This window comes from Spodoptera frugiperda, chromosome 30 (genome assembly GCF_023101765.2).
Source record: "Spodoptera frugiperda isolate SF20-4 chromosome 30, AGI-APGP_CSIRO_Sfru_2.0, whole genome shotgun sequence".
Taxonomy (NCBI): Eukaryota; Metazoa; Arthropoda; class Insecta; order Lepidoptera; family Noctuidae; genus Spodoptera; species Spodoptera frugiperda.
This window is the reverse complement of record NC_064241.1, coordinates 7,550,611-7,572,783: the sequence shown is the minus strand read 5'-3', so window position 1 is coordinate 7,572,783 and position 22,173 is coordinate 7,550,611. Positions and strand designations below refer to the sequence as shown.

The following is a 22,173-nucleotide window of genomic DNA, read 5'->3' as shown; positions in this document are numbered from 1 at the left end:
ACAATGTATTTTAAACAATCTCCATATTTAGTAATCATGTAACAATATTCTAACACGTTTTGTGAAAACTGCCACATTCATAATTACATTTGAAAAAACAAGATAAGAAAAGAGTGCACGGTTTATTATCAATGCAAGTAAACCATGGAGTTTTAATACAGCAATGTCATTCCATTATCTACTTAACTCTAAATAATCGTTTAGAAGGTTTATTACCCTATTGTCTTCGCAAACTACTTACAAATGATAGTGGGCGTTCAAAACTGGTAGCGCAATCTAATATTGCAGTGTTAGGAATCTGTTCTGAACATTAGTCCAGTGAATACACGCTCTTATATTACTTCTATCTTCATTATTTATTTATCAATAGTAATAAAAATAATTAATATCTTTTTACGCTTATAAATAGCAGATATTTTCATTCATTATTCTATAATAAGTACGAACTGTGATTGGTTTGAAAGTCTTGAATAAAACTCTGAACTAAAATGTTTACGGACGATAACTACGTGTACGGTGATCAAAATGTGCAAGTACCGGCGCATTTGAATTTCGGCAAGTTCATTTTAGACCGTCTTCGTCTACAAAAAGATGAAATTGCGTTGGTAAGTACGATTTTTTTCCATAAATAAAGTAATTAAGTATCTTATTTCGACTGCTTTTAACTCCACCTTTGTATCAACACCTACTTTTATTAAAACTATTAATTTGGTCAAGTTCAGCAGTCCACTTTAAATTAGATATAAAACTCTCTTATATAAGAAAGTAACATATCTATCTTAAACGTCCAGGAACTCGGAGAAACACGTGAGAAACTAACATACAAGGAATTCACACAATATGCCGTCAATATGTCCACCGCTTTGACAAAGCTGGGGGTTGGGCGGGGCGACATTGTTGCAGTCGGATCCGAAAAACGCAATGAATTCGTTCCGACGGTCCTTGCAATCGTGTTCACCGGGGCGACGTACACCCCCTATGATTTAAAGAGCGGGAGAGGTGAGACAAAATATCTTACTTCCACCACATTCTTTAAACGCCTCATATATTTTATAGCGATTCCAGTTTGAAAAAATAGAGGGTTTGTTGATATATTACTTTAAGAGCAGTGCATGAGATAAGCTTTTAGTCCCTGGGTTTATATTTTAAGGTTTTCACAGCTTACAAAGTATATCGAATGTAAAATTCATGAATCGTCAGCTTTTCCCTTTTAATTATTATTAAAGTTAATCTGATTATTCGTAAATTAATGTACCAGTAAGCAGATTAAATTTTAATTTCACTTTAATTTCAGCGGTATTAAAACACAAGATAGGTTTGACGAAACCGAAATACTTTATATGTTCGAAATTGTTTTGGAATACGTATAGTGACATATTGAGGAGTTTTGATTGCATAGAGAAGTTTGTAACACTGGATGAAGGCACGGAGTCAGTAATTTCTATCAGAACTTTGATCACGAATGATGCTGACGTGAGTAAGTTTGAGCCAGTGCAAGTTCAGGGACAGAGTGACATCGCCTTCATTTTGTATTCCTCTGGCACCACGGGCATGCCGAAAGGCGTACAGCTGACACATTTAAATTGCATCCTCAATAGTCTGCCTGATGAGTGAGTACCAACAATGTTCATTAGCTTTTGCTTTTGTTTTTAAACGTCCACGTTCATTTAACAATACAAAAGTTTTTGTATGTTTTGGTGAAACAAAATATTATTTAACATGACATCAATGAAGAACATTTTTCTGTTGAAGAATCACAAGATCACAAAAAGTGATACGAGACATAAAACCGAAATAAATTAAGTAGGCACAAAAAAAGAAATATAATATTTTCTAATTTATTATACAAAATAAGAAATAGAAAATATACTATTCATTATTACTAGAAACCAGCTTCAATTAGAAACAAGAATCCTACAAAAATATGACCGATAGCAATTATATTATTTACGAGATATTTCCAATAAATATTTGCCCTAAATAATTGGTTGCCATATTAATCTAACGAGTAAATATCGTTTCAGCTTCACTGACGAATCTCTGAAGACTGCTTTCCTTTTTGGAGAATGGTATCATAACTATGACACGTTTATGACATACAAATTTTTATATTTGGGACGGAAAATTGTGTATGTCAACGAAGCTGAGCCTATTAGCTTCATACAAAGTGTACACGATTGTGATGTAAGTAATTATCTAGAGTAAGATATTAAGACTTATCGGTCCTAAGTTCATTACGTAAATCATCCACTACTGTACTGTTTACCTTCTCTATATAAGATGCCTTATTTTTCTTCATAATATTCTATAGAGTTTGCCACCATCTCCACGTTTGTTAGGTGGGTTGGAAATCTTAGTTTAAAAGTTTTAGGTTTATCAGAGAGCGTTGTAGCCCGCTCTCCGTTGAGTGTGTAGGTAGGTATTTACTTAGTCAGCCCTTATGATATACGCATGAAGAGTTGGAGTGGTGATAATTAAGTTATTAAATTCATGATGATTACTTATCCCTCAATTTGGTTGAAAAAGACCTTGGAAAATATCGCCAAGCATTTCCAAAAAAGTTGTGAAAAATGAGTGCCTATTTAACTCAGACTACAAAAGGTCTATCATTATGAAAGTGAAAGCTTTGAAAGTAGGATGAATATCATAGTGGTTTTCTCATCAGACTATTCCATTTCTATATTTTTCCAAATAACATAGATATCAAGTACCTACATTGTATTACAAGAGATATGTGAGGAATACTACAATAATAAAAAATAGGTACCTAAGTAGGTAGTTATTTTAGTATTAAGACGAGTATCTTTAATATATTTTTCAAAGGAAACGAGAGACGGGTTTCTAGTACAAATAGTTCTGAGAATTTTACTACGACTATAACTAATCTTATTGTAGTTCTGGGCAATTACGATTTCATAAGACGATACTACTAAAGACTTTTTAAATTAAAATTTCAACGTATTTATTTGAAAAATTACATTAAATATGAGAAAGCATCTAGTTTATAAAATCGTAGATTACTTCGACACACAAACACTCTTCATACCGTCCTCCCGCGGGAGTGAACAGAAACTACGAAGCGGTATACAGTACAATATTTACACACCTCGGTCGCTTCTTCCACATTCATGAATCTTTTGATAAAATGCGCGCCGCCACTGAATGCTACGCACCTGACCTTTTGAAGGGCACCGTTATAAATGATGAACTGAAATGACAAACCGCCCTCAAAACAAGAAAGGAGTTTTCACAAAATATTTTTGATTGTGTGGGCGATTTTTGTAAGTGGGTTTCCCGAAGCATCTTTCATGCTATTCTTGATAAATGACACTGCAAATAATGTGTAAGCAAACAATATTTTTAAGTAAGTAGAGTTAGCTATAGTACTCTAACTAAAGATATCCTAATTTCAAGATGTATTTACATAAATGAAACATGTAACGGTAAAGCATGTCACTGTAACTCGAATCCAAACAAATGAAAATAGGATTTACTACAATACATTAAAGATCACAACACAATACATAGTTTATATAAATAACGTTCACCTTTATATTTTCGTATCTATATATGAACAATGAACATAATAGGAACGTATAAATGTCTAGAAAAAGATTTCTTCCGCCCTCTACTTCCTATTGATGTAATGTCCGAGATTAAATCTTTTCTCTCTTTATATAATTTTGCAGGTTAACATCGCTTTTATAGTACCTTCTTTTGTTTGCTACTTATCAAAGGCGAAGGAAGCAGAAAAATATAATCTCGATTCACTCAAAATAATATACTCTCGATCATCGCCGCTTCACAACAAGACAATACAAAAGGTCAAAAGTAGGCGAGTATCGATTTATTTTATCGTTTCATTTGTGTAATCGATTTTCCGTCATCGTTGTATAAATACCACTTTTATGGAAATCTGAGAATACACGCGCTGTTTCTGATTTTATATTTGCATTTGTTCATAATTTAAAAGTTTTCAGAATTCTTACTTCCTCATTTTGTTCGTACTTGAAACTTTTATATAATCATAAGTAGAATAATTAATTAAAAATATAATATGGTAGTACACGAGTAACAAATAATTATTTATAGAAACATGTCACTCTTGTCAGAGTTTGATAATAAACTGTCGACAGACATTACGGAAAGTTTTTAATTACGATACAAACCATGGGAAAACTGTTATTGGGTTCTCGGAAATTTTATGAAGTAGGTAACGATGACATTAAACCTTGTTCTATGAAATAATTGTAGCATAAAATATAATCACAGTTTTGTATTTGTTATAAGTCAGTATATTTTATTTTATTAATTTTGTAGGTTTCCAAAAGTTAAAAATATCTTGCAAGGCTATGGTATGACGGAGGCTGGCGAGTTAACATCGGAGAGCTGGGGAACAAAAGGACCCAAGTCTGGTAGCGTTGGCATGGCTTCCCCAGGAATAACTTTAAAGGTATGAAATAAAACTATATTTATATCTTGCTACAAAAAAAATCACTGTAGTGTTTTAATTGGTGATTTGTTACTACGATATACTGATATTGATTTAATTAAGTATTTTACATACAATTGACATTTGATTGCATGCAACGTCATGCCTTTTCTCCCCGAAGGGGTAGGCAGAGGTGCACACTATGGCAAGGAATGCCACTGTAAAATGTACACCCACTTTTCACAATTTATGTTGTAAGTCCCATGTAATAACATTTGATAATAGATTAAATTAATTGTAATTTAAAAAAGTTACACACGAATTTTCACAACAGATACAACTCACTACTATGTTTAAATTATTTAAGATAAAAATGCTAATAGATATTAAATTTGTACAATCTTATAAAAAGGAGAAAAATTTTACGTGGAAGTACTTTTTTCAAACATACGAAGTTAAAGGTTAAATATAGCCGTATTTTCAAATTACTTGGAAAAAAACTTTAGAGGTTTGATTAGAATCAATACCTAATACACAAGATTCTAATACAGGTAAAATAAATTTCTTTTTCCAAGAGATTTTATTTTTGTGCTGTATTAAATTAAAATTGGTTAACTGCGACTTGTCAAGGAATATCGTATAAAAACCTCTCTCCTCTGTTTCTCAGAAAACGTAGGTAGAGAGTACAAAACTCCCACTTTTCACCAGTTATATTTATTTTAAGTAAACGAAGGCGAAGCTTTTGTCATAAATAATTATGAAGTACGAATCCTACCAAACACAAAAAGTAAATTGTAAGTAAACTGACCTCAAACCAGTCAAAAAAATTCTTTATTACATTTAAAATCTAACTTGATTACTTTCTTTTGGTTTTGTTAAAGGAACAAAGTGGTTTATTAAATTGATTTTAAAACCCGTTTTTTAAACGTAGGACCACTAGAATTTTTATTTTTCGTTTTGGTTTTCCTTTTAAGGTCACCGACCTCAAGCTTCAGCCAAAAAAAATGTCGTACAAAAAATAATTCCAGTATCACGACACGAATAAATCGGCACACAAGTTATATGAAGTTTCTAACTAATTAAAAGTAATGTCGTAAGTCTTCCAACTGCTTTTCATATAAAGATATTCTATTCGTTCACCAGGTCGTTGATCTCGAAACCCGTAAAACTGTGGGTCCCAACCAACGCGGAGAAATATGTTTGAGGGGGCCAGTTCTCATGAAAGGTTACATCGGCGTCCCGCCATCAAATTACTTAGACGAGGACGGCTTCTTCAAAACCGGAGACTTGGGTTATTTTGACGAAGACAGGTATTTCTATATTGTTGAGAGATTGAAGGAGATAATTGTGTACGACGGTTATAAGGTAAGCATCCCTAATGTTTTTTCCGTGAAATATCGTGCTTGTAAAGTTAACGTAAGCACTGACAGTGATGAGTATAAGAAATTTCTACACAATAAGCCTTGACACAACTACACGACCTTCAGATCGTACAGACAAAATGTGTAAATCAACACAAATTATATACTTTCTCGTGGCTTACTTACCTTTGAAGAAGTTTCTGAATTACAAAAAGAAAGCGTAAGTAAGTCATTCCGAAGAAACTTAGACATCACTAGTCGGGGTCCACAGAAAAAAGACATATATAAAACTCGTCTTATTCTAGCAATAGGCTTTGCGAGGTTTTTGTAGATAATATTAGCTCGCACTAGTACTGTCCACGAAATACGATCCACACCTTTTCATCTCGAGAAATCCTTTCTTGGTGGACTTACGTCTTATGAATAAGCCGACGTATTATCTACGCATTTCTACATCCACGTCTTATTACGAATATATGAATTACTAACATTGTACTGTTCTTTTATATTTTTATCTTTTATTGCGTATTTTGGGATACAGTTATTTTATTGCTCCGTGTATTAAAAGAAACCAGATCTGAGAGATGATTGTTTTCTATCAATATTTTTATAACCAACTCATAAGCCCTTTAGGTATGTAGGTAATTGTTTTTAGATCAAATAATATGTACCGTGTATGTTTTACATATGTTTTACGTATGATCAGTAATGTATTGTTTTTTTTTTTGTTAGAATATTTGCAAATCTACATAAGTACGGTACTAATATTATTTTTCTACATAAACATGTTACACATGAAGTCTATTTTTGATTTGATTTTCTGTCATTTTTTCTTATAGGTTGCTCCTTTGGAACTGGAAACGATTCTTCAGTTACATCCAGGAGTGCGTGAAGCTGGTGTGGTTGGAAAGCCAGTGAAGGTGTATGGAGAGGAACCCACTGCTTTCGTTGTGAAACAACCGGGTGTCAATGTGACTGAGAAGGAGCTCTTAGACTACGTAGCTGAGGAGGTACGTCATTTTTTAAGGGGAAAAATTCATCAAATGACTTCTCCCACCTTGGGCGAGGCGAGAGGGAGTGTCAAACACTTACAGAATAAAACCACCCTGTTCCTACGCCTGCTTGTAGAGCCGTAGCCCCGGTAAACCCGCTAGGTAGTCCGCAGTCCGAATGAGAAAATATTGACTCGAAAGTCTTTACCCATATAACGAGCAGTATCCTCTTTATTCCTACCAGTACTATTCATTCATAACAACGAGAAAACAGCTTCTGAATATTATATAACACTATTAACAATGAAGAGGTTTTCTTTCCCCGAAACATGTCTACCTTTTTGTATCACAGTCTAGTGGAAATGTCTCAAGTTCTGCAAGATAATATTATGCGATAGTAATTTTGTAAACCATTATGAAAACTAGATCCTTTGTTGACAATAATAAGAAAATGTAAAATTAAATTAAGCCAAAGATCTGATAATCCCGTAATTCGTGGAACGGCGCCAGAATTTCGAATCAAAACCTTCTTGTTCCAAATTTTATCGAAACGTCCACTGCTTTGCATAAAACAACTATTTGTATTTGTTTGCCTACTTACGTAACAGCGTAACCAACATTAAGTCACAGATTACAGCTAAATACAAGAAAAAACGTAACGGTGAAAACCTCTTATAAAATTAACTAACCACTCTAACAAAGTACAATTAACATTAGTAGGAATTAAGTTAATGAAAATGTTCATTGACTCAATCAAGTCGTTTAATTTTTCAGGTGCCACCGTTTATGCAATTAAGAGGAGGTGTAAGGTTCATTGAAGAAATGCCGAGAAATCCCAGGGGCAAGATTATACGCCAACGGTTGAGGGAAATGCTGAAATGAATTGCTAACCTTTATAACGTATGTGTGTACCGAACTAAATAAAGAAAATTAACAACAAGTGGACGTTTCAATTTACTAAGTAAAGTTATTCAAGCTATTTCAATATCATACGACTTGTATCACAAATAAATATTGTGTACGTCGACCTATTTGCGTTTCCAAGATCTCATACAATTCTGATTCTAGTCAAATATTGTGTAGAATATGTAAAAGCAAAGACTATTTGCTAAACTAAACAAGAGAACCAAGATTCTCCTTACGTACCTACGTGTGTACTTATGTCGTGTTTGGAAGGATTGTACGAGCGACATAACCTGCAGTAATTTCTCCATCTTACATTGTTCAGAAGTTATCAACACAGAACCATCATTAATTAAGTTTAACTACCCCGAGTGCTGACAAAGCGCAGGCAAGCGCCGCTACTCAAGGAACTAAGGAAGTACAATTCTCGTATTGTTTTTGACCTTTTTCTTTTCTTCGAATGGATGTCTGCGTCGGCCTCGTGAGTCATTATTATATCATCAAGCTACTATTGAGAGTCGAAACAAAAAACATCGCGCAAACGGAGCTCGGCTGAAAGCTTTGTGCTGCGTAATATAATTCTACTTCGTATTCCTGTCTTATCTCCAGCGACGTCTTTATTAATTCAGTATGATTTGGATTATCATAATTCCTTACCTTTCGCCTAAAATTACTTTGTAATAGGACAAACACTTGGCATAAATAGCTTTTTGAATTTCCAAATTAAACTTTACATTTATTGTGTGGTATTGGAAATATTTCACAGTCTATTAGGAATTTAAATTCACTGAAATTGTGTTACATAAAAGTTAAGGAATACCTGCGTATTTCTTATCTTCTAATATAATTTCGTGCTACGAAATGTATCACAATTTAAGTCCGTATGCTAATGAAGAACGTTCCCGTGGTGTCATTTGCATTGACATTTTTTAAAATGAAACTCTTTTACCATTTAAATTGACTGGTTTTACCTCGGAGCAATTTAGTCCGCCCTAGCCTCTTCCCGGGAATGGTCCCTGCGGCCTGTAATAGGTTTCTTAAAAGAAAATCGAGTTAAACAGGCGTGATTGACTTAATTGTGGAAAAGCTTTATTTCCCGAGATTAAAGAATTATTTCAGAGGGAACTAACTAGATTACATTTGGAAAATCTCGGCTACAGTTGATGTCGACGTGTTAAACTTATTTCTCTATATCCAATTTTATTTCTAAGAAGAAAATATATCTGAGAATTTTATTCTAGTAAGTGAAGAAAGTTTAACAAATTGTCTGAAAGGAGCAAAGTAGGAAAGTAAATAAAGATTAAAAACAAAGAGCTGAGTATCTATCATAGTGTTTGTTTAAAAGGCGATATATTCTAGAAATCCAGTGATATTTTTCCACACCGCCGAATTTATGCTTGCTGAGCGTAAAATAGACGAGGAACTCTTCATTAATGTTTGCCACTTCGAAAATTGAATCGTTTAATCGCAGCGGGCGGAGTGAGAGGGAACGCATTGGCTGGGTGAGCGTAATTGCGTCAGAGTACCTTTGATACTGAGTGGAAATAGAGCAATTAAGTCCCTCGAGTTGGAGAGTTTACCTTGATTTTTTTATTACTCTCTCTTTTGTGTGCACATGGTTTAGAAGTTAGTAAACATATCACGCAGTTAATAACTCAATTAAGCATGACATGATTGTAACAAAACCACACGATTTCAGTGAGAAGATTATAGGACAGGAGTTAAAACTAAATTATGTTATTAAAACAAAAAAATATACATACATACATACTGTTTTATTAAACGCTCTTTATACACGACAAAGTTGAACGATAAACAAGACAAAGCCGAGCTTGATAATGCAGCCTCCAGGGTACGCAATTTATTGAAAAGAGGCGTACAAGTATACAAAGCGTGCGTTCAGTACCAGCTGATACAATAATGTCTACGTATAATGCACTACGATACAACAGAATTACTTTAAAATCATAGTTAAGACTAGAAAAGATGAAGTACACACTTTATCTACGAACTGAGAGCTAAGTTGTTGTAGGAAACTAGGAAATGTATGAAAAATTCATGAATGTACTGGAGTTTAAATAGAAATCTGTGAACTTAATGAAAACATGTTTCTGTTTGCTTCTGTTACTATGTATGTAGTGTGTGCATAGTGTAGAATATTATTCTTGCGAGTAAAATATATTTTTGAGGTTACAAAATGTTTTAACGTTTTTCTAAAATCTTTTGTATTTCTAGTAGGCACGTAAAAATAACATAGCGTCACGCTATTTAGTTTTTCGAGGGATAGGCACAGGGGCAGATATTTTAATGTAAGTGGGTAATCCATTTTAGACCAAGTTCAGTTATACTTATTACAAGTCCCATTTCTTTTTAAAGGATAATAGTTCCAGAAACATTTGCAATTTAAATTAATAAATTCGCAGATAATAGGGATTAATTATGTGAAAGCTTTAATATTAAATCTTGTTGTTAGCATTCCTTATCATTTCAATAAATTAAAATAATTTATCTCATATAGTAAGTTGTTATCTCGTTATGTGAAAAATTCTGATAAAATATTTAGTTTTAGATAACTTCATGTACTAATAAATTATTCAACTACTGTTTTAATTTAAATAATGGTGAATATGTTTGAAGGGTGAACGAACCGTTTCATATTTTAATATTATTTGACATGTATTGTGTGCATTGTTCGTGATACCCGAGATTTTACATATGAATAACATATATTTTGTACAGTTTACGTAGTTATTTCACACATTGATATATTAATACGCGATTGATACTCGAGTTGTTTGTAAAAATATGACATTTTAATGTAATGTAACTAACTATATGATAGTTCAATTTCAATTTGTAAACCAAGCACCGGATCCATGCGAACCTTGTTTCAATCACAGTAATTGAGCCCATACAACAAGCTCAGAACTCCACATTAATGGCTCTAAACCTATCTAGTTTAGTGAAGTCATTTCAGATAAACATTACATGGCACAAAGAGGCGACCATTCGTGTAACATTTAATTAACTAAGTAGCCTCTAAACGCGGCTGGACGGTCATCATAGCCCGATCTAACCGTTGAATAAGTAAACGTAATAAAATAAATCCACTAAGCCGCTATAACGCCCAGGATTTAACATGGCTTACTAACGCTTTCAAAGCTGTGAAAGACCCTCCCCATATGCCTACGATCACCCTCCAACACGTAAAGCGTCACAATTTCTGACATCGTCTACTTGTAAAGAGGCAATTTATTTCTTTTATTTTTCTTGCTATACTTTGCCACAGCTGCAATGAAAACTTTTTCTGATACTTTAAACGTATGCTTGTTTAATAATTTCAATAATAAATGTAAGCCTTCTCGATATCTGATTGAATTTCATCTATTATTCTAATGTGTTTGATTAATAAAATGTAACGCCATTTTGCTGATGAAAATTACGCGCAAACAAAGCTGCGTGTGATAAAACTTTAATTGTTTATGATGTTATTATTAATAGTTAATGTGTTAAACGATTCTAAATAGAATCGATAATTCATTTTTAATGATCAAAACATTAGTCACAATAATTACGATTGCGTATACTTGATGAAGTTTTATTGAATAAAATAAATATTAATTGATTATTTGTTTCTATACGCGGGTGTTAATGACTTCTGTGTAATGAGTGCTTACTTATTTCATCGTGTATCACAAACAGTTTGTTGACTTAATAACATAAGATGCTTACATATTTATGCTGATTAATTTCCACGCTAAAATGTGGGCTCATAATACGTACAGCTACCATCATTAGTATGGAAGGTCGAGGGACTTACAACGCTAACACGGGCAAATTTCAGTTCATCACCGTCTGCCCCCGAGCCCTGACGTTCGTCTACAAGCACTTATTATTCATTTTAAAAATAAAGTACCTATCATTATTCATCCGATATCGGTCGAGTCTTTAACATAACGTAAGTCGACTAACCTTTTTATATTTTACCTACGGCATTACCTAGTAATCTTTATTTGAGATAAGTACTTATTGAATAGCTGCTCGACTCCGAACGATAATATGCTTTGAAATAAAGTCAATTTATTAAACGAACTGATAAGTACTCGTTTTGTATGTATAAAGTGTTCCAAATTGCTATATCGAATTACGTAAATAAGTCATCTCGTTATAATGTTCTTTAGACACGAAAAAACATCATGTTCCTACCTGTTGCTGTTTGTGTATATTTTTCTTGTTGTTGTTCGACCAACTTCTTAAATTAAAAATAATATTTTAACAACATAGCCATATCTGAATAAAAATACAACTGAGTAATTCAAAAATATTTTATTTTTCAGTCAACTGTAACTGAAGTTGCTTCATAAATTTTTATTTTGTTTGTAAACGTTTTTCGTTTCATTTAGTTAAAAATCGAATCACAACCGGAGTAGATATCATTTATATTACAACAAATTTATTATAAGATGTGACAAAAATAAATGAGAAATGTATTTTATCTAAAACTTATGATAGAGTCAAGTTTTACCTAATACCTATTGTAAGTTCCTCGTACCTCAAGATTAAGACGCTGGCGTACCAGATATTAATATTAATGAGTGGGGAAAGCGGGATACGTTATACAAAGTTGTTATGCATTCGTCTCTGGTTGCACCGGGAGCCGACGATATAAACTAATGAGCCGTGAACCACCGGCCCATGGATGTATATTATTACTGACCTGCCATAAAACTACTCACCACAATGCAACACTACACAGTATCGACTAAAACCGCAGTTAAATCCATAAAATATTGCACATTTTATTCTAAAATACGCCGAAATGCTTTTGTCATAGTATCCAAAAATATAAAAGGAAAACGTGGTGATAGTAAAGTTTACGGACGATTTATGCCCAGTTGTTGGCGCACTGTGTTGCTGCCTCCTTTGTTCAATCTTTTTGTGCCCCAAGAAGGGTATTTCCACTAACATTTTAAAGTTTTTGTTTATGTGCGAGTAAATTTTCAAGTGATTTCGACTAAGCCAAATGGAACTGGTTTTTCCTCAGTCTTTTTTGGCTCATGTGTCGAAACTAGTGGAACGATTTTGACAAATGAGTTGTCTATCGATTGACCTAACTACGTGCTGCCGGCACATTTTCTGGGGACGAGTTTGAGATTTTGAAAGAAACAAATTATAACGAAAATGTTTTCTACAAAAGTCTGGAGTATTTATGGATACAGAGTATATCTAGATAATGCCGAAATAAAATAAGAAGTTCACAGATCATTGACCAGCGATGATCGATTAACACTTAAGAAAGTTTAAGTATGGATAAAGTTTGTCCGCCTAGTTTTAGAAGCGTTAAGTAAAACTCGTAAGGCGCGGAAAGACTCTCGGCCCGGATAAGTCATCCATCAAATAGTTGCCGTCTTGTTAAAATAACAAGGTCTTATTAAACCGCACAGGGAGTTCAACAACGACGAGGAAAAATATATGAAAAGTTTTTTATTCGCAGTTGGTGGAAATTGTTATAGGTAGTATTTAACAAAATTTGGTCATACTTTGACCTATGTCGGTCATTGATGGATGGGAAGTTTAACAAGTTTAGAAAGGCCAAAGTGTGGTTAGAATTCGCGGTCGATCTTGGCAATAGTTACTTAGTTTGTCGTCGCATCGAACGTAGCGCGCTGTAATCACACCCACCATACGAGATTAATTATGCTCGTGGCTTTACAAAAGGCACTTCAATTTAATCCTTTGCCAAGCTAATATGAGTGTAACATTGTTTTATGTTATTTTGGTTTACCATCAATAGCTGTAATTATTAAATTTGATATGAATATTCATAAATGAATATAATTTGATTAATGTGTAATAAATTATTGGCCATAGTTACACGCATTACTATATACTACTCTGTTGTAGAATTTTCCAAACTAGGTGAGCTAAGCGTGAGGTTTATTTGCATTCTAATACCCAATCAAAGTACATAGAACATACCTAATTCTCTAATACTGATATCTGTAAGTATGTATGTTTATGTATCAACATGAAACAAGTCAACTCGAATAAGTTGTGACATCTTAGAACTCGTACTAAACACAACATGGGACCCGTATCTATCAAGATAAATAAAGCATCAATTGTGTCACAGTACCCATAAAATATTAACTGATACATTCCGAAGACAGATTTATTGGACCCCTACGGACATCATTATACGTTTGGCAATATAATTAATTGCAATAATAATAATATCTATATATCTTTTGGTATATAAGTAAAACTATGTACATTGCTGATTAGTTTCTCTTACATAAGCATTACTATATTCTTGAAGGCTTCTATTCTGACCTTATATATAGATCGGTCTAGCCGCTATCGTCTAGGCTTTATGTAAATGAGTAAGTATATTTTAGGAAAACTCATAGAGTTCTGATTCATATGATGTGTGCTAGACTACATATATTATATTATATGTATTTCAAGAATACATTGAGGGTATTTTCCTTCAAAGACGTAGGCACAGTTTTTAGGTCAATTTAATTATTATATTCTGTTTTGTCAGAGCGTGCTTATAACGGTTGGCACGGTGGCTGAGCAACTAGTTGCCGTGCAACGTGTAGCGAGTTCGATTCCCGCATACAACAACTCTTTGGGTGATCCACAAATTATTGTTTCTGGTTGATGTATGTGAACTTCTACTTTGTAAATGCGCCCACGATACAGGAGAAAATCCAAGAGTGGGGCAACGTTTTTTTAAAAAAAAAGAAGTGAGTGATAACTATTTCAATTTTAGATTTTATACCACTTCTAGATTAAACATCTCACTAGCAATGCAGAGCTATAGAGAGACTAGACTGGCTGCTACCTTTAGCACCTAATCTCGGTGTAAGTTGTCGAGTAAGTACCAGGTATTTAGTCTCAGTAGCTGCACAGGAATTTTAGTACCAAAGTGAACCTGTCTAACTGTCTAGCTCTTCCGTAGTACCTCTGTAATACAACTCAATAGGTTTCAAAATCTTCACACTCTCTTATAGTACTCTGTGCCAGTAGCTCTTATTGTATAGTACCTAAGTAGGTACTCTATATATCATCATCGACGTCGTTATCATATCAGCTATAGGAGGTTCGCTTCTAAACATAGGCATTCCCCAATGACTTCCAAATAGGCCTCTTGGGAACAACCTGCATCCAGCGACTCTCTGTACTATATACATATATGTATTGCAAATACCAATTAACTATATTAATGTGTAATCGACATTTATAAAACAAAGCTACATCAGTTAGTGAAAAGGCAGAGCTGACAGAAATTCATTTCAGTACTTTCTTTTATTAAATTCTTCTATCTGATTCTTTATAATTACTACCTATATTACATATGATATACATACACAATCTCTATCGCCTATCTCCCATGGGAATAGGCAGAGACAATAGAACGCCAATTGCTACGGATCTTACATCTGAATACAGCTTTAATACCAGTGTAAAGCTTTGGCAAGTGACTTCGCCCACGTACCCGTAGGATAAAAAGTATCCCATCACCCAAGTCAGCTCATACCTTGTCTGTATACCAAAGAACATCGGGCATTTTTGTATGGGACACTTACCTACGGCGAACAAAAATAAAATTAGGTACGGTGGATAGGCAATTAAATCTAGTTCACAATGGTATAGTTCCCATATCTGTGGGTCGTGGCAATAAGGAGAAATTGGACATTTAAAAAATATTTATAAATGTTTTTGGGCAATAATTGAAGAGGAAAAAGGGAATCAAAAATAATTAAAACAACATATTTTTCTCTTAACTTTTGGCGAAGGACTGCGATGATGATGACGAAGGACTGCGATGTAGTAAGATAAGCTAGCTACCTGCGCGAGCGCAACATAATACCAGTTTTAAGACTATGGGCGAGAGTGAGAACGAAATATGCACATCAACTTGACGGATTTAGTCTGATTGGGTTTATAAAAATACCACGGAGTGATATTTTAACTTACTGAGCGGTCGTTTAGTAATTAGGAAAAATAGTCAACTTAAAATATCATTTTCATTTTACTAATTATTTCCATTTTCCCATTATTGTGAATCAAAATAACTACACAATATTAAATATGATTGCAAACACTATCATTTAAAAATATTTTGGTTTATGTTCGCGACTTTTAAAAATCGGGTAAAAAACGCCCGATGTCCTTTAATCGAAACCAGTTCAGTAGTTTCAGCGTGATTGACAAACAAATAACTAAAACAAACAAACTTTCGCATTTGTATATTACATAGTGTGAAGGCTGATTTTTATACATACACATTGCTCATAGTCAAACAAAACCTTACTATAACTTTACATAGACACCAAGTTTTAGATTTAATTGCAATACAACATCTCGCACATCCGTAGCAATCCCTATTCCATTATTCATCTTAATTCGATAAAGACGAAGCTGATGTTTGACACGATGTCCATTGTATGGCCGACAAGGGTCAGTGATTAATACGAGAACATTGACTATCAAAGCCACTGGCTTTCGTTTGAAATAGATTCCCGATTAACTGCGAAAGCTAGCGGCTTGCCCTGTTAATCGCGAATTTATTTGTGAGTATAATTATGAATTAGGTGGTGGAAAAGGTAACTGCTAGTTCCATCCCTATTTTGTAAGTAGTTAGATATTTATACTCAAAATGCTTGAAGGCTTATATCAAAGAGGCATACGACTGTGGACTGTCAGAAACTGTTGATAGTGATGATGCTTAAACATTCCTACCTAGTTAATTTTCATATTTGTTTATTCTTCCAGTTACATTTAATTCATCTTACATAATTTTAGAATACTAATACATAATCCAATTATGTATATATATAACTTAAATTCGTAACGCCAAATATTGTAATGTAATATGAATGTTATGTCCACATAAATAGAAATTCCAAATAAAATTATACTTTAAAATATTCCCAGTTATAACACACTCCTGAATAATAATTCGTTTCATCAAATATGTTGTTGTAATATAATAAAAATTCGTCACACGTCGAATATTCCGGGCAGTGCACGTAGGTCGGCGGTTAGGTTACAATTGTAGCTAACTAACCAGTATGTGGTCTACCTGTTTATACAGTTAGTGTAAAATGTCGCACGCACTTCATTAAATTGGACCCAATGATTTATTGACAGAAATATTGATGGTTTTATTCGTTTTTAAATAACTTTTCAGCAATATTTTTTTATAGGGGAAAATCATCCAATGACTTTTCCCGCCTTTTTTTTTTTTTTTTTTTTTGGCATCCAATGACTTCTCCCGCCTTGGGCAGGGGGGTGTCAGACTCTTACTGACTGAAAACCGCTCCGTTCCTTCTCCTGCTTTTCGACCTCGAAGCCCCGGTAAACCATCTGCTAGGTAGTCCGCATGGCTGCTTGAGGCAGTACTTCTCCCGCCTTGGAACTGTGGCTACCAGGTGTGTTGCGACTTCCTACTGACAATAGGAACCACCCCGTTCCTATTCCTGCATACATCGGGCACAATTAGCCAGTCCGCAGCTCCGAGTCGGCATCAGCTCTGCTGCACCCCATCTGTTATGGTCTGATGGCTGTTTGAGACGCTGTACACACGGGAATTTTTCACCAGTTGTGTTACCATTTGCATGGTGCAGGAAATGAGCCCGTTGTCATACACTGTCAGCCATCTCTACTGCTAAACATAGGCCTCCCTCAATGACTTCCAGATAGGCCGGAATACTGGATAGATACTGTGTCTTTTCACTTTGTGTCTAATAAATTACGACATTCAGAAAGTTTTGCACAGATTATAAACAATTTAGAAAGTAGTTAAGTGGGTCTAGCTAAAGTCTAGACAATCGGCGGTTTGATATCAGACAGGCTGGCGACTTCACCATTTTATTATTAACGCGGCGAATGCAACAAAGTCGAGGCCTTTTTCTTTTTTATGAGTTTATTTCCTTTGTGAATCACGGCATTGTTGTTATATTGATAGACATATCAATATAGCACTAAACATAGTGCAAGGCAGAAATTACTTTAAATTATTAAAGAAAATAAAAATAAATATGATTTTATTTTCCTCGCTAAAATCAATTCCAGACTCTACTATTACTAAGATTATACGAATTTCAAACTTTACGACATGGAAATTGAATTTGAGACACACATTACTAGAATGTGAGTCATAAATCATGATATGGAGAAGCTTACGTAATCAAATAGTGAACACTCCATCTCTAAGAATTTCGTCACAAGACAGAATGGTTTTAAAAAAACTGCTGATAGATAATCCACATAAACCCTAAAGGGAATACGTGATGAAAATAGGCCAGTTACGTGCAGATGACACCGCAATGTTTCCCCGAAGACTTATACAATTAATAGCTTTGGGATTATTGTCAAAATCATCAACCTTGACGAGTTAATTAGTGGTCAGAACTCTACTTACGCCTATCTATAATATTGATAATTAATAGGGCACGCTAAAGCAAATGCTAATTAGACAGTATACCAACTTATATAGCAGTGTTTACCAGTTATCTAGCCTCTTGCAATATTAAGTAAATTATACCAAATTATTTGAAGTAGCATGAAGTCGAGGTACCATTTGCTAGAAGCTCTTCTTACAAGACGTAATTCGGATAAAGTAGGGGCACTCTTCTGTCCATACTTTTCGATGAACACAAGCGTGATATTGTGTTATTTAAAATATTTGAAATACACAATGAATACTAGAACATTATTCAACTAGATTTAAAAGCAAATAGCGTTATTATCTGCTTAAATACCTATTTTCAAAGTTTCTACAAAATGGTAAACTTACGCATATTTACTTTTGTATTAAAATACTATTTGTCTCATTTCCATCTCATCATCTAAACAATAGACCAATCAATATTACTGGACCAGTATCAGTAATTTGTAGATATTGCTATCCGGTTCGCTGGATCCGGTAATGTAACGGATCCGGCACTTATTGATTACCTACCAATAGTACCGATGTAATTCCGCATGAAACATGTTTCTGTACAAACAGTTCCGTTGTTATGCGACGTTTACCGACCTAGCTTTGTAATAGACTAACTGTTGCCTATTTAAAGACAATTTGTTAGTCAAAGGTTTAATGTTTTCGAAGTACATTGCCACAAACTGAATACGGTTGCGCTCACGCTGACAATGCGTTTGACAAAGGATACCCAGTAAACATTAGATTTATAAATGGTGTTGTATCTGGCAAATGTGCAAAGAAAGAATCAACACTCATTTTGTCATTCTCCTCTCCTTACACCAATCCCTCCTTATATAACCTTGAAATAAACGTCTTAACCTTCAAAAAACAGAAACGGTTACAAAATACAATTGCAAACTCATCTAATTTGGTATCCACTTGTATAACGTAGGTATCTCGTATGTCTACCTATTAAAAAGTAGGGACAAGAATAAGTACTGAATTTCGGACAACAAAACCCAATAAAGACTGAAGAGTCTCACATATTTTACGTAGGAATACATAATTACTTTGGGTTGCGACTCAAGCAAAATTACACTCGAGAAACCCAATAACCTAAAAATTGGAATTCACGTAACTATCACAGACGGCGCAACGCTTGGGACCTCTTCAATTTAATGTGCGGCCCTTCTAAGACCATCACAATTTATTATGTATTATAAGGATACAAATTCTTAGTAAAATGGTTCGTTCCCGTGAAATAGTGCAGGGGCAGGTCAGCCAGGGACAACCGCCTCGGGAGGAGGAATATTGTGCAACTAGCATGTAGTTTCATCTCGCTGCTAATTAATTGGATTACGTAGCCTCTCTCATTATACCAGATGGGGGCTATTTAGTGAATGGATTTTGTACGCGTGACAACGTAAATTCAGTTTAAACTCGGGTTAATAAATGTAATTAAAGTTGAAAGCGGAACATGTGTGCCTTCGTAACACAAAAATTTATCAATGAACTCCCCAATGCAATGTTCTGTAAACTATTGTAAAGTACACAGGTACAATGATATAGTGATAAATTGCCCTAATAATATTTTTTCCAATCAAATTACCTTCTTTGTCACATAAACACCTCGAGTAATATCAGAGAAACGTGGTGGAGACCTTCTAAATGAGCACAATATTGAGTCCATTATTTCATTCAGTGTAATGGTGTGGCAGTGAAATAGGGCAAAGGACGAATAAACGGGACCCTGGAAATGAAGACGCCGTTTGTTCATAACCAGCTCGTTAATTCCATTATTACTAGTCAGAGAAGCGAGCAGACCGGTAACAGATGTGCCACTCGACTCGTGAATCTGCAGCGTCTCCTACTTTTCACGGATTTCAACATCATTATTTTTTGTGAAAGAGCTCAATTAAAAATAATTGTTAGAACAGATAAAAAAATAAAAAGTAATAGCTGCCTTCAGATTTAGTGTCGCTAAGAAATCTCAGATTTTCATAGTGTGCGGGAACGGGACTCCGGCTTTGTAGGTACCTGTCCTTTGTGTACAAACTGCGACGCGCGGTCCGTAAGACCCTCGCCAGTGTCCGCTTACTTGTATACGTAGATCAAGTCTCTAAAACGTAAATACCTGAAGAGAAATACGTAGAGAAAACATTTCGCTTTTAGTATAAAATACACACGAAGCTAAATATTTACTTCTTAATGAAAATAAAGCCGTATAATGTCGTGAAATCCGTTGCGATGCCGTGTTAGCTGGTTATAAAACTTTTATACGCCTATGCTAAACTATTCGCGAGTTATAGCTCAATAATAAACAGATGACGCATGTGTTAGACCCCTTTTTAACTATCATCATTACGAAACTTGCACATAGTAAAATAATAAAATTTGACCGCAACGTGATTAAGCATTTCGGCTAGAATTAATCACGTGTGTGTGTAGAATTGTTCATAATGATATGTAGATTGCCAATACCATTATCATTCGATTTGACTGTGTAACTACAGTTAGTTTTTTCTGCACTAATCGCTATTGTAAATATAAAATTTAGGTTATACGGCCTTCAGTTCAATGTTCAACGCCAATGTTTTGTGTTACCAACTATTTATAACTTCGCCCCGAGACAAGATGAATGATGACAGACGTCCGATAAACATCAACAGTAATTGTTTGACAAAAGCGATATTCGACCCCACCGGTAATTGTAAGGGTTGATTAATTTTGTATCGTTAGTGGTAATTACTATAGAATTGTTAAACCGACTTTAAATTTTGTTTCACTACCTTACAAAGTTTTAGTTACTTAGCATACTATTGTTACTTATTACCTATACACTTGTTGTAATCTGTTTTCAGCAGTTTAACAAAGTAATTAGGTAATTCTGTGATCTTATTAAGGGCTGTTAAACCCACAGAAGTAAATCTATAGATCACAGAATTCAATTATAGTATTTGGAAGGATTATGATTCTGAGAATAACGTAGTACCTATTTCTGATGCCTTGCGCTGTATTCATGAACGGAATCAAACTTAGGCTTATAATATCTACTGGACATCCTGAGTAACTAAATTGGCATATTGAGGTCAGACTATTTCTGTAAGGCTTTTCCACTTAAAATTATATTCCAAGTGGGAAATATAGAATAAGGAACTAGCCAAAACCAAATTGTATTCTCGGAGTGTTTGATGGAGGTTATAAACTGGCTGGTTAGCACTTATTCGGGGTAATCGTAATTTACTTGGGACTCGACTATCGTGGTTTTTACTATAGCGTTGTTACGTAACACGTGGCCTCACGAGTCCTGGCCAGACCTCATATTGTTATTGCTGCAAGCTCTCGTTATCCCAAAAGGGAACGAACCGTGAGAGATAATTCAATTATCTCATATACAAGTAACACTTGTTCCCATTATTTAATTATTTAGTTTGTTAGATCAACAAACTCATTTAAATTATCCCGTATTAGAATGTGCGTTTATTTGTTTGTTTGTTTTATTCGTCGCTATATTTTTATCCTCGCTCATACTTCACGTTATCTATTTATTTGATCGAATGATCCAATAATACTTGATGTGATATTGACCAAAATAAAACGTATGTTCCTAAAAATAGAACTACTTTTTGTAACGAAATTTCGCTCAAACTGGAAGAGGCGCTGTGCACCGTAAGTTTGTTATAAATATAATAAATGGCATACCATTTATTTAATGTTGGAGAAGCGTTTTTTTCCGAAACAGTGTGACACGTCTTTTTTGTTTGGACATGATAGATTTAAAAGAACTGTATTTCGAAAAGTCCTTTGGACTAAAATTCCAAATCAACGTTCAATGGTGATCACAATTCATTCATTTGATTGACAGACCGAAGTCCTAAGTGAGGATCAAAGATTTACTCATGCAGGAAGTCCTTTCCAACAACGTAAATGATAGCTTACCTCTTTAGTAACGTATTCGTAATCTATTTTATTTCACATTCAATTATCCTTAGCCTCTATTCGTTGGAATATTTCTAATTCTGTTTAACTAAAGTATATTATTATCTCAGT

At 34.3% G+C, this 22,173-nt stretch overlaps 2 protein-coding genes across 2 annotated transcripts in view; both read left to right on the top strand.

Moving 5' to 3' along the window:
* The first annotated feature begins 420 nt into the window (after nucleotides 1–420).
* On the top strand, nucleotides 421–7,725 carry LOC118270001 (uncharacterized). The gene is made up of 9 exons (XM_035585413.2): nucleotides 421–605; nucleotides 792–999; nucleotides 1,295–1,610; nucleotides 2,025–2,184; nucleotides 3,690–3,835; nucleotides 4,321–4,453; nucleotides 5,576–5,797; nucleotides 6,633–6,803; nucleotides 7,560–7,725. Exons 1-9 carry the CDS (start codon nucleotides 489–491, stop codon nucleotides 7,665–7,667), a joined length of 1,581 nt encoding a protein of 526 aa, XP_035441306.2. The 5' UTR covers nucleotides 421–488; the 3' UTR covers nucleotides 7,668–7,725.
* Nucleotides 7,726–11,527: 3,802 nt separating this feature from the next.
* The window catches only part of LOC118269981 (uncharacterized), a 33,565-nt gene continuing 22,919 nt past the window's right edge, over nucleotides 11,528–22,173 (top strand). Inside the window, exon 1 of the mRNA XM_035585386.2 lies at nucleotides 11,528–11,646. The gene's annotated coding sequence lies outside the window, so the exon portion shown is untranslated. The remainder of the gene's footprint in view (nucleotides 11,647–22,173) is intronic.

Coding starts and splice junctions, on each gene's coding strand:
- LOC118270001 (XM_035585413.2), top strand. CDS start 489: ATGTTTACGGACGATAACTACGTGTACGGTGATCAAAATGTGCAAGTA. Junction 1,000..1,294: donor TGATTTAAAGAGCGGGAGAG/GTGAGACAAAAT, acceptor CTTTAATTTCAG/CGGTATTAAAACACAAGATA. Junction 6,804..7,559: donor TAGACTACGTAGCTGAGGAG/GTACGTCATTTT, acceptor TTAATTTTTCAG/GTGCCACCGTTTATGCAATT.